Source organism: Scomber japonicus, chromosome 2, assembly GCF_027409825.1.
Source record: "Scomber japonicus isolate fScoJap1 chromosome 2, fScoJap1.pri, whole genome shotgun sequence".
In the NCBI taxonomy this organism is placed as follows: Eukaryota; Metazoa; Chordata; class Actinopteri; order Scombriformes; family Scombridae; genus Scomber; species Scomber japonicus.
Window position 1 is genome coordinate 30,620,474 of NC_070579.1, and position 12,771 is coordinate 30,633,244.

The 12,771-nt window shown below is 40.9% G+C and overlaps 1 protein-coding gene across 1 annotated transcript; it reads left to right on the forward strand.

Moving 5' to 3' along the window:
• Positions 1-1,324: 1,324 nt before the first annotated feature.
• On the forward strand, positions 1,325-12,220 carry sec23b (SEC23 homolog B, coat complex II component). Its single transcript, XM_053330963.1, has 19 exons — positions 1,325-1,482; positions 3,052-3,279; positions 3,713-3,770; positions 3,907-3,993; positions 4,464-4,700; positions 5,015-5,097; positions 5,212-5,356; positions 7,493-7,651; positions 7,765-7,880; positions 7,992-8,115; positions 8,283-8,363; positions 8,492-8,581; positions 8,804-8,910; positions 9,225-9,378; positions 9,598-9,675; positions 9,791-9,952; positions 10,072-10,158; positions 10,325-10,546; positions 11,162-12,220. The coding sequence occupies exons 2-19, from the start codon at positions 3,059-3,061 to the stop codon at positions 11,249-11,251; spliced, it is 2,301 nt and encodes a 766-aa protein (XP_053186938.1). The 5' UTR covers positions 1,325-1,482; positions 3,052-3,058; the 3' UTR covers positions 11,252-12,220.
• Positions 12,221-12,771: the final 551 nt, after the last annotated feature.

The window sequence follows — 12,771 nt, forward strand, 5'->3', positions numbered from 1 at the left end:
CAGATTCTCCCAGGTGTCTCCTGCTGACGACACATTGTGTAAATGTGTTTGCATAGATACGCCCCACTGTTTAGCAGTAGCTTACTAATAAGTTACACTATAGTCTACTACAGATTCATTGCTGTTCGTTTTTGTTTGTTTGTTTGTTTTTATTTAAACTGGAAGTACTGTCAGTGCTTTGTAAAGCGCGTTTTCATTCTACTTGTCTCAACCTAAGTAGGTTCTGACAGTGAGCTATTATGGGATAGGTAATTTCAAAGAGATGTACAGTGACAAGACTCGAATGCATTCCAGTAGTTATGCTGAAACTGATTGACTTCATCCGATATTATCATTCAATCAAATATTACAAACTATACTACGTAATCCGTTTGGATGCAGATTAATGATTGTGTCTTCCGTAGCCTATGTAAACTCATGTTTGGACGCAGCATGTCCACGTTGGTCAGTTGCAGCACCATGGACAGCTGCAACTGGGGGCCTGATTGACAAATAGGTGAGTGAGAGAATAGTATAGCTACAAAACTGTAGGCTACAGCATCGTGGAAGGCTAGTTAAAGGTCGCAACTTAAACAGGAATATTTCTTCACTTCTCAGTTATCAACTTACAATCGAGTGCACCCTTCGTTGAGGGTTGAGGGTGAAAAGGTCAAATTAGCTATTGTATGTGGTGTTAGGCTACACATTTGCCAAATTGCCGACTTAAATTGAAGCAGAACAGAACAACTGAATAAAGGCAAGGCCTCATCACTACAGACACATGTGGTATAACCTCATATTCCAGTGCAAATGTGAGAAACCTCTGTAAATTTAAAACTTTTAAACTAAAAAAAATACACAGACACAAAAAGACTGACAAGAAAGGTGGACGTATCTTCTACTTGCCTAAATATATCATAGTAGAAAGTACAACACCACCCTGAAATGTACTGGAATTTAAGTATAAATCAGCATCTGGACAGCTTGAGTGAAGTGCAAAGTAAATATTGTAGTCTACCTAATCTTAAGTAGAAAGCCACTTAAACAAAACTTCCCACAACTGGTGACAGCAGTTGTTTTGTTTAGTTCCTTAATGTGATCAGATTAGCTCTCTACGTTATAGGACCGGTGAGTGGTGAAAGAAAGCAGACACGTTATCACATTTTACCATGACGACTGAAGAAATCAACATCTGATTATGCACTGTGTAACGTGGCATGTCCCAGACTCTATTTCCCATGAACACCCTCTCGCAGTGCGTACGCGGAGTACGCCCTGTTACGTCACGGCAAGAAGCACCAATAGGAGACGTCTGAACTTGGAGTAACACGTCATTCTAGTAAAGTGCAGCAGCCGGCTGACGAGGAGTCGTTGCCACCTCTCCACGGTCTATCTGTCCTCCTATACATCTGTCGGCTTTTCCCTCCAAATGCTGTAGTTTGTTGTCAGCAGAACAGACCGTTAAGTTTTCTGAATAGACCCGAGGCCAACCTGATAGAAAAGGTAAGCTCTCGCTTTTATTTTGCTCCAAAGTAGGAGGCCTGTGGTCCGCTTCCATGTATGAAGGGGACAGGAAGTGGGTTAATGCTACATTCCGTTAGCCGGGTTTTCAACGTAGCGTAGCTTTTACAGAGAGCAGCGGTGAGTTATTTGGCAACAGTGGTGAACATATAACAAAAGAAAACGTTTGGTGTTAATTACATTGGGTTTTTACAACCACCATCGTTCTTATTCGCCTGTCTCGTCGTGCGAGCACACACCAAGAAAACGGTCTTGAATGATTCCTGAGTAGAAACAGTCCAAGACACATAGCTAGCATTAACCTACAAACCTTCATTTTTTGGGTTAAGTAGGGATGATAGGTGGCGTTGTAGCCTGTCTTATACACTATTAAGTAATCAGATTCAATATACTGTATTGAATAAATTGCGATGCTGATTAAGCAGTACTGTAGTCCCTCCCAGTAGTACCCCATATCACCCCCCACATAACAGTATCACTCCAACACCCCCTCTTTTATTTGTTTGTTGTTTTGTTTTGTTTTTAGGGGAGGGGGGTATGGCTAGTCAAAGGTCAAACAAAGACACATTAGATACAGGGTAGCTGACCATTCTTTTCTCATTGCTGATTAATCTCTTCAGGGTAATGTCTTCAAAAATCTTGTTGTATAGTTGAACTCAAACTTACTATAACTTAATCACAGAGATAAGCAGAAACATCCATGCATTGGAGAACCTGGGACTACAGTGTTTTGCAGTCATGCTTGAAAAATAACTGTATTAATTGTAGTTGGGGGTTTTTTCACCTGACTATTCTGTTAATATTTGTCATCTGTTAATTGTTCCAGCTCTAATTGGGTACAGGAATCACCCAAATAAAGTTACAGTGTGGGTTGTCTGTTCGTTTACTAAAAGCATATCAATAATCTGAAGTACAATTACTGTAAATCAACAGAAAATTAATGATCAACTACATTTTTAAATAAAAGTGCAGAACATGTCCTTACTTCCAGTGTATATTGTGATAATTTGCTGGGTTGTATTGTCTTATATGATAGTAAAGTGAATATCTTTGGGTTTTGACCTGTTGATTAGACAAAACAAATCATATGAAGAGGTCACCATTTTCTGACATTATATAGTACTTTAGAGCATATTTTAGTCTGCGCACATCATCTGCCCAGCTGACAACAAAACATTGCAACTTTTGTTTTCAAATTCTTCTCCTAATCCGGTTTGAGTACATAGTTGCTATAACAGGAGTCCTGGTGATGCTTTCCTTTGCTTAAGGCGTCATTGATGTTTCATTGACACACTCCACCTCTGTACTCTTCGTCATCAAAACACGCTGGTCAGGTTTCCTAGTGACGCGTCGTCTTATTTTCGCATGTAAGAAAAGAACACCTGTATAAAGAGCAGGTGTTCACTGACAGTCACCAGTAAGAAAGAGCATTTAGTTTTAGAGAGACGGGGAAAAACAGGGGCAAGTTTAGAGAGTCACAGTTTGTGTATCCAGTTCTTCTATCAGACTTACAATCTCACTGTTGTCTACTGGGCTGTTTTTCTGCTGAAGCTCAGTGATGGCGACCTACCAGGAGTTCATCCAACAGAATGAGGACAGGGACGGGGTGAGATTCAGCTGGAACCTCTGGCCCTCCAGTCGACTGGAAGCCACCAGGCTTGTGGTCCCAGTCTCCTGCCTATTCACACCCCTGAAGGAGAGACCTGACCTGCCCCCTGTCCAATATGAACCAGTTATGTGCAGCCGGGCCAACTGCAAGGCAGTGCTCAACCCGCTGTGGTAAGTCTGAAAATCAATGTTTTTTCTTCATGGCGTGTACAAATTAATGTTTTTTTTTAAATTACATAATATTAGAAAGCAAGAATGTGGGTATTTAGCTTTTATTTTGCCTCTTTTTTATATATGAATCATTTAAAAACATATTTGCTAAGTGTGTTCCTGACATTTCGTAATTGTAGTACTTTTTGAGTAAATTTAATTGACGATGAAGTAAGGTTGCATTGATATGTTTGCTGTGGTGTGTGATTATATTTTGACGCATCAGCATTTCCACATGCTGAGGTTTCATTGTTTAGAACTTTAGTTCTTTGCTTTTAAGAACAAGATTCGGTACACAAGAGCTCTAAATACACCCTGTACTGCCCATGATCAGTCACAGTTATGCACCTGTCAACTGGAAGCAAACTAAATAGTTTTTATTCTTTTTTTACAGTCAAGTTGACTTCAGAGCAAAAATATGGGCGTGCAACTTCTGCTTCCAGAGAAACCCAGTAAGTGCTGATGCTAACAGGACAATTTTAGACCTGTAGTTTATGTTAATTGTTGTCATAACTTGCATAACTACATGTGGAGCAGCCACATTCCTTTATTAGGTTGGTTAACTTGCTTCTTTCTGTGTTTCTACAGTTCCCTCCCTCCTACGCAGGCATATCTGAAGTAAACCAGCCAGCTGAACTCATGCCACAGTTTTCTACTATTGAGTACATAGTGCAGGTAAATACCACACACATGTCTGCACTCTGACCACAGCCATGTGCATACAGATTGTACGTACTGAAAATGTACTGTGCAAAGGTGAATATTAATGATTTTGGGTAATGACCTCCACAGGTGAAGAGTTCTTATTTATTTTTCAGCCTGGTGCATATCTAAATACTTTAGTACTATTTGTTAAGGGTTCAGGGAAAATATCATAGTTGTAAGTCCAAGTAATGAAAACTTTATACAATAGGCTCCAAGACACATTGGCAATTGTAATAATACAGAAACATCATTGGTTTAGCAACTGCTGAGGGCTGAAAAGTGTTTTACATCATAAATAATACCTATGGTTTTAAAGTAATACGAGCAACTTATGAGATCACATTGTCTCTGCTAGTGCTTGCCTTTTTTAAAAACCTACATTCACAAACGGCATACCAAACATAAAGCATTAATTCAGCCCGATTCTTATTTCTTTACAGCGTGGGCCTCCGACTCCTCTGATCTTCCTCTATGTGGTGGACACGTGTTTGGAAGAAGAGGACCTCCAGGCCCTCAAGGAGTCCCTTCAGATGTCACTCAGCCTGCTGCCACCCAACGCTCTGGTGGGCCTCATCACATTCGGACGCATGGTCCAGGTTCACGAGCTCAGCTGTGAAGGAATTGCCAAGAGCTACGTGTTCAGAGGCACCAAGGACCTCTCCTCGAAACAAATCCAGGTGTGTGGAACTAAACGGATACATTAAAGAGATTAATATGAGAACTCTGGGGAAAAGCAATTCTGAAGCTCCTCAGACTAAATAGTTTTTCAGATTAAACAGAAGGTTTTTTTGTAGAATAAAGTTAGTTTTCACATGTCAGATGCCAAACTGGGAAGACTATTGAAATATGGACACTTAAACTGAACATAGTTGAATCTGAGTAACAGCCTCCTTATACTGTTTTCTCTCTGGGAATTTGTGGTTTTAAATATGTGTATCAACGCAGCTGAGATTGCTGTCGAATTCAATGTGTGTGTTTCTGTGTGTTTCAGGAGATGCTTGGTTTAACAAAGCCAGCAGCATCAGCACAGCAGGGACGCCCAGCAGCACCTCAAGATGCTGGAGCCTCTTGCAGGTACAGAAGAGCAGTAACACATCCCATGTGTCTTTGCCAGTTAACTGTATTCATGTCTCCAAGTTAAAGGATGCTTTACTTCTCTAATGTGTCTGTGTGTGTGTTTATATCTAGGTTCCTTCAGCCTGTGCACAGAGTGGATATGAATCTGACTGACTTGCTCGGTGAGCTTCAGAGAGACCCCTGGCCCGTTACTCAGGGTAAAAGGCCCCTCCGCTCCACCGGTGTTGCACTGTCTGTTGCTGTCGGACTGCTGGAGGTAAAATACACACACAAACACACATATAGGAATGTACATCAGTTATAAATTCAGCAAATGAATTGGCAGTAATTTATTGAGGAACTAACTTGAACTTTAGCCTCGTCAAGATGACAGTGCCACATGTAAGTGTTCAGAGACGCGCACACTCCCTGATAATTATCTCCAGCAGAAAGAGTACTTGTGCTTTGTTAGTTCAAAGGCCGGGTTGCTGTTTGCCTTCTGTCTTTTCCCTGTACCATCATTATCCTCTCTTCTCCTACGGCTAATCTGTGTGCTTATGTAACTTACAGTACACCATATCATTCCTGTTTTACTCTCTTCTAGGAGAGAGAAGATGAGGTCTGATTAGAATATATTTGGCTCGTTCAGCAGCCTCAGATTAACTGATTTGTCAGGAAGCATTTGACGTGATGAATTGGTCTTTTTACGTATATGGCAGAGCTGCAGAAAAGTAGTCAGCATCCACTATCGGCTGGTTTAATTGTTCTCAATGAATGAGTAAACTTTCTTACTCCATTTCTCTTTTTTTTTTTCCAATGGATCAGTGTTTACCTTCTATTGAATGTTCACATTACGTTTAAAGCTCTTTGTGATTACGTGGCCCATTTCCAAAAGTCTCAGTGTGTCTCAGACTTTCCCAGAAGCCTGGACTATGGACTTTGTTGTAGTGTTGGCTGTGAGATTTGCCCTTTGCTGAAACTGATTCCTTGAAAGCTCTCACTCAGATTTGTCTTAATAAAAAAAGGTCCCATTAGTGTTACTCCGGTAGCACATGTACTAAAAAAAGGTCCCATTATAGGAAACTGATGCGTTATTTGCACAGGTGATCCTCATTCTTAACTTTTTTCCCCACTAACACTCTTCTTTAAATGGCGACCAGGTCACTAGTTCATTAGTGCTCATTATTCACATCCATAGCCAGAAACAAGGATTCAGCACAAGTACTGCATCACAGAAGCTGATCACTTTCACCCACAATGGCGCCATTATGTGTTGTACAGATGTGCGACAGAAAATGAGTATGGATCTAAATAAGTTCATATTTTACACTAATGGCACTGATATGTCTATTATTCCTTAAAGGGGATTTTTAGATAAAACAAAAGACAAAATTCCTCAATTATTATGTGTTTTATTGATGCCTCTAAATATTTAACAAATTACATTAAATAGGGTTCCTAGATTTCTAGTAAGAAACCTGATTGATAATACGAGTAGAATATGGAAATTCTATCCTGTCAAACTGTGGAATTTTGTCTCCTATTTTTAACATCTGTATGGAGGAACAGAGTGCATTGATGGTAATTCTCTCACTAACGACCTATGTACGTGGGTGATTTTCTGTCCATCTAGTGCTGATCTTCAACAGTTATTGTGTGTATGTTCACAATAAGGTGTAGATTTCAACATCTTATAATGCAAACAAGATTAATATGATTGTCAGAAGTAGGGACAGTGGAAAATGAGTATTTCCTGATTTCTTCCCATTTGGCATTGCCCTTAAAATGTGTAATGAGGCTGAATATTCAAGCCATTACACAACCAATGAGCTAATGATAAGGACATTTCAGATAGTGCTTAAAGGTGTACACACAAGCAAACATGCTGGCTTGTAAACTGAGAGTGTGTTCAGTGATTGTGAAAACCTCTCTTTTCAAAGCTTTTCATGCCCCGCTATATATATGTATATACTGCCCACCTGTGGTGTTACTACAGAAAAGGCAGCATGCAGAGACTCAGAGAATCCCAGTGGTTTATAATGACAGTATGAGGCTGCTGCTTAAAGCTCCAAGAAGCTGCAGCAAAAGCCAAATGTTTAATGTTGGTGGTGTACCCACCTGCTGTTATATAAAACCTTGTATCTGTAGGTTATCGGATTCTGCGAACAGTGAACCCTGAACTGAGATCTGTCAGGTTCTCGTCTAGACAGCTGAACAATTGATGTGGATCATTGTGGAATATCTTTCATTTTTTAGATTGTTTTCTTTCACATGAGCTGTGTCCTTTTTTATAAAGTCTGTATTGAACTGAATAGAATAGTAGAAAGACATGTTAACATTTTAAAGCCTGAGCAGAACTACAACAGCACTTGCAGCAACTAAAAACCAAATCCTACTCTCCTCCTATCCTCAGGGCACATTCCCCAACACAGGTGCTCGTGTGATGCTGTTTATCGGAGGGCCCCCCACTCAGGGCCCAGGAATGGTTGTGGGCGACGAGTTGAAAACTCCCATCCGCTCATGGCATGACATCCAGAAGGACAATGCTCGCCACCTGAAGAAAGCCACCAAGGTGAATAAATGCATGAATCCTCTCATATGAATCTAAAGTTTCTTACTATAGTAAGTAATAGAGTATATTTTCACTGGTATAAAGCTGTTGTTTTACATCTTTGCATGACACAGTACTACGAAGCCATGTCCAACCGTTCAGCAGTAAACGGACACTGCATTGACATCTACGCCTGTGCACTGGACCAGACCGGACTGCTGGAGATGAAGTGCTTATCTAATCTCACCGGGTACGTCAGCACTCACTGTTGAAACAGCTGAGGGTGTGAGCATCGTATTTGTCATATGCGATTAAAGGATAATTCAGCATCTAAATGATTTGTTATGCTGTGTTTTTTCAGGGGCCACATAGTGATGGGAGACTCCTTCAACACTTCCCTGTTCAAGCAAACCTTCCAGAGGGTCTTCAGCAAAGACTACAACGGAGACTTCCGCATGGCCTTCGGAGGCGTCCTGGAGGTCAAGGTAAAATTGTAGTTTTTCAACTCAGTTACTGACACATTTAGAACTAATTGTTTTGTTTTTTGTGTGTTTGTGCTTGTAATGTAAATATGAATTAGAAGTTATTTAGATTAATACTTCCCTCGTGAAAATTTGAATTAATGTGTCTCTCTCTCTCTCTTTACGTTTAGACATCAAGGGAGCTGAAGGTGTGCGGAACCATCGGACCTTGTGTTTCACTCAACTCTAAGGGTCCCTGTGTTTCAGAGAATGTGAGTCATTGTCCTTTGAAACTGAACTGGGACACTCAGATTCCTTCTTTCTCACAATAGGGCGTCTGAGAGCTGTTCTTCGCTTGCATTCATCATAATGTATTCTCTGTTTTTTTGTGTGTGTGTAGGAGATGGGCATCGGTGGCACAAGCCAGTGGAAAGTGTGCAGTCTCAACCCCTCAACCACTTTGGGTGTCTTTTTTGAAGTGGTGAATCAGGTAAATGAAAAAAAAAAATCACTCATTTGAACGTTAGCATGTCGCTAATCACATCGGACAAAGTGACCAGTTGTGATGGAGGGTGTGTTTAGCTAAAAACTCTCCAAACAATGACGTAGTATGTGGTTTCTTGCTTGTAGCAGAAGGCCTTTTTGTTAGAGCAAATGGAGGGAATATGAAGGCGATGAACATCTCACTGTCTCCTTTGTTTTGTGTGTGCAGCACAATGCACCAGTCCCACAGGGCGGCCGAGGGGCAATCCAGTTCGTAACCCAGTACCAGCACTCGAACACGCAGAGGAGGATACGCGTCACCACCATCGCCAGGAAGTAAGACTGGTTTTACTGCTGCACTATTTAAAGTTTAAAGTTATTTTAGGTCCACCTTGTGTATTATTAGTCACACGCTTTTGCTGAAAAGATTATCAGCAGTGAATACTCCCTCAATGCTAGTGTAGATCAGTGTGATAATGAAGCTGGTATTTTGCCAAGAAAGTGACAGCTGGACTCAAAGGCAGCCACAGAACGGGATGTTTACATTCCTGTTATTTGAGACCAAGTCGTCATGGAGCTACGTACATGTGCGTCATTTATGCCACACCCATGCTTACCTGCCGCCTCCCTGCTTTCTTCTCTAACCCAAGCTGGGCAGATGCTCAATCCCAAATTCAGCACATCGAGTCGTCATTCGACCAGGAGGCAGCCGCCGTGATCATGGCTCGCCTGGGAGTCTTCAGAGCGGAGTCGGAGGAAGGGCCAGATGTTCTGCGTTGGCTCGACAGGCAGCTCATCCGCCTGGTGAGTGGCACACCCAAAAGTAGTTGCGCCACTTGTTCTTTGTGATGCAAAGAAAAATCCATTGTTTTGAATATGACTATAAATAGTTAAAACGTCACTTGGGGCTGCAATTGTTGTCATATTGTGGTTATTCTGTGTGATGTGTTAGATTATGTGATTAAAAGATTATTCTCTGGCATGTTCACAATTTAAAAAATGTTTTGTCTCCCTTGGTTTCAGTGCCAGAAGTTCGGACAGTTCAATAAAGACGATCCTACATCCTTCAAACTGTCAGAGTCTCTGTCCCTTTACCCACAGGTAAACTTCCCTACATTTTTTATGATTGTGAATCTATAAAGAAATTGATAATTGAATTCCACAGACTATTAATTTGACGTTCCTGGTACCTAATTCCTCTCTCCTCCACCTGCAGTTTATGTTCCACCTGCGGCGATCGCCCTTCCTCCAGGTGTTTAACAACAGCCCAGATGAGTCATCATATTACAGGCACCACTTTGTCAGGCAGGACCTGACCCAGTCCCTGATCATGATCCAACCCATCCTCTACTCATACTCCTTCCACGGACCACCAGAGGTCAGCCTCACACTCTGAACACCATTAACAGTGTACTGTGTATCCCACTGGCAGCATATATAGATGTCGGTCAGTGCTTGTTTTCTAAACTGTGTGTGTGTGCTGTCTTTTCCTCACAGCCTGTGCTCCTGGACAGTAGCAGCATCCTGCCAGATCGGATCCTGCTGATGGACACTTTCTTCCAGCTCGTTATCTACCATGGAGAGGTGAGACAGTAAACCACAGCAGTAAACTCACCAACAAAGCATCTGTTCATTTCACAAGATTTGAATTCCAAAAATCTTTCTATCTGTCATCTCCATGATTTCTTTCTTGAGGCTGAACAACAGACATTACTTAATGCTTATATCCCCCTTTTTTTTTTCTCCACAGACCATTGCTCAGTGGCGGAAGGCAGGCTACCAGGAAATGGCAGAGTATGAGAACTTCAAACAGCTGCTGCAGGCTCCTCTGGACGATGCTCAGGAGATCCTACAGACGCGCTTCCCCATGCCACGGTACATCGACACAGAGCACGGAGGCTCACAGGCTCGCTTCCTCCTCTCAAAAGTCAACCCCTCACAGACCCACAACAACCTCTACGCCTGGGGACAGGTACGTTATTATAAGCAACAACCTATTGTCTTGTATTTACTATGTTTTAAAATGGACTGAGTGAAGAATTAGTCTTCGAAAAGCAAAATGGAAACAGAGTATGGTTTTAAAAAATGGCATGACTATCGATTCTATCAGATTATTTTGGATTTTATGTGCTTCTTAAGCATTTTTAAATAAAATGTGATGGTCATGTGCAGCCACTGACATTTAATTCTGCATTCATAACAAAACATAACAATGAAACCACTTCACATAAGTTTCCAAGATGTGTCGAGACTTAAAAACATCTGGAGGTCTGCATCCTGGTTGAAAAACAATCTGCAGTAACAACTCAAAAGATTTAAAGTGAAAATTTCAGCAAGCACTGGTCTTGGCTTAGCTAATTGATTCTAATTGGGGAAAATTGCTGAAAATAGCAATCTCCAATCAAGAAAGAGCAGAATCATCACCTGCTGTATACAAACACTGAATACATCTACAGCTGTCTGTAGCATGGGATTATCAAAGAGTTTTTGCATGAATTAATTGGATCATTCAATCTGACCTTGAAGATGAGTAAAGCACTCAACCACTATTTTTTTTCCCCCTCTCTTCCTTCCTGTGCGCCTGTAGGAGACAGGAGCCCCGATCCTTACAGACGACGTCAGCTTGCAGGTCTTCATGGACCACTTGAAGAAACTGGCAGTGTCGAGCTCTGCGTAGATGTCCACAGAATGGGGAAAACGCAAAGAAGAAGGAATGATACGAAATTCCTGATCAGCTATAGGGATCCATTAACATTTCCCCTGTTTTGTGAAGGAACCAAAACCCAGAGAGTCTACTGTATGTGCTTGCTTTATTTTTACTGTTCTCTGTCTTAAATCATATGTGATACTTCCATCATTCAAAAGGAACAGAACAAGGGGGGAAACTGCACATTCCTGTATTAATTAAAGAAAACAAGTACAATTTTTCTCATTTTCATTAACTCATTATTTATAAGAAATGTCTCCAGTACTCCAGGGCCAGACTGTCCTCAACTAAGCAATATGAATTCTCTATTTACAATTGTATGACTTCTTGACACGCAGAATAATCTGAGTACTAATTCATTTGTTTGTTCTCTCTTTGTCCTGAAATGTGTACTCACTCAGACATTTGGTTGAAAGTGCTGTTCAATAGGACACATATATATGTTTGCTTTGTCTATAGCTAAAGATGACATGTCTAGAATATTTCATTAATAAATTATAACGGTAGCTCTAATGCTTGGCAAAAAATGTTGACAGGGTGAATCTTCACACTGGTTGTTAATCACAATATATTTGAAAGTGAAAAGGGAACAAAAATCCAATCCAACATGGATTACCTCAAGTGTTTTCCAAGAAAATTCCCTGTGAATAATGAGGATTAATGTTCTGAGGAATTGAAGTCAACTCAAGTGAGGCACTCGATGACCGTTTTCAATGACGAACATTTAGATTTGTTTTAACTTCATAGGCGCTCCATAGTTTAGTCCACTCATCCAGTCTCATTCACCATCTGGTATTTTGCACCCAATGACTACCCAAGTGTTTTTGTAATCTAACTTCAATATACTGTGCGGCTGTATAAATGGGACAGTTGTTTGATTTAGATCCTGTCTGGATTCTTAATGCTATCCACATAAAGGCCTGTCGGCACGAAACCGGATTCTGTCTGTGTTGTCTGTCATATGAGCATTTGCGTCCTTTTTGAACAAGGCACATTTAGGCCACCGTACATTTGAGTGATGAGAATCAGATTGTGATTCATATATAAATATAAATCCTTTTAGCTGATTGATTAATGGGTTAGACATGTGCCTACTGACAAAACACAGTAAACACTTTTGCTCTCATCACAGCAGATCAGAACAGACCTGAAAGATTGCATGAGAGAGACTGACACACAGCCTGTTGCTACAACACTAGGTGTCCTCTGTTCAGATTGGAAATGGCACTCCCTAAACAACTGTCTTTTTCTTATTCGTCACTACTGTACATAAAACCCACATGACATGCAATTCAATCATAAAACCACTCGCACACCATCTACTGTCACTGTAAGCTGATTTCAGAGCACCCAGACAGTATGATTTCGAGGATCAGTGAACTGCAGATTATGAAGACTAATCCTTAGGGGCTATCTGTTAAGAGGCAAATTCTACTCTTAGCAGCTTTAAGCGGAAGTTGCCACTGAAAAACAAATGAAGTCTGTCTATC

Bases quoted from the DNA above. Each gene is read 5' to 3' on its own strand.
- sec23b (XM_053330963.1), top strand. From the start codon at position 3,059: ATGGCGACCTACCAGGAGTTCATCCAACAGAATGAGGACAGGGACGGG. The intron at 8,364-8,491 runs GTGAGTCATTGT...GTGTGTGTGTAG, and splicing joins GTCCCTGTGTTTCAGAGAAT to GAGATGGGCATCGGTGGCAC. The intron at 10,159-10,324 runs GTGAGACAGTAA...TTTTCTCCACAG, and splicing joins TCGTTATCTACCATGGAGAG to ACCATTGCTCAGTGGCGGAA.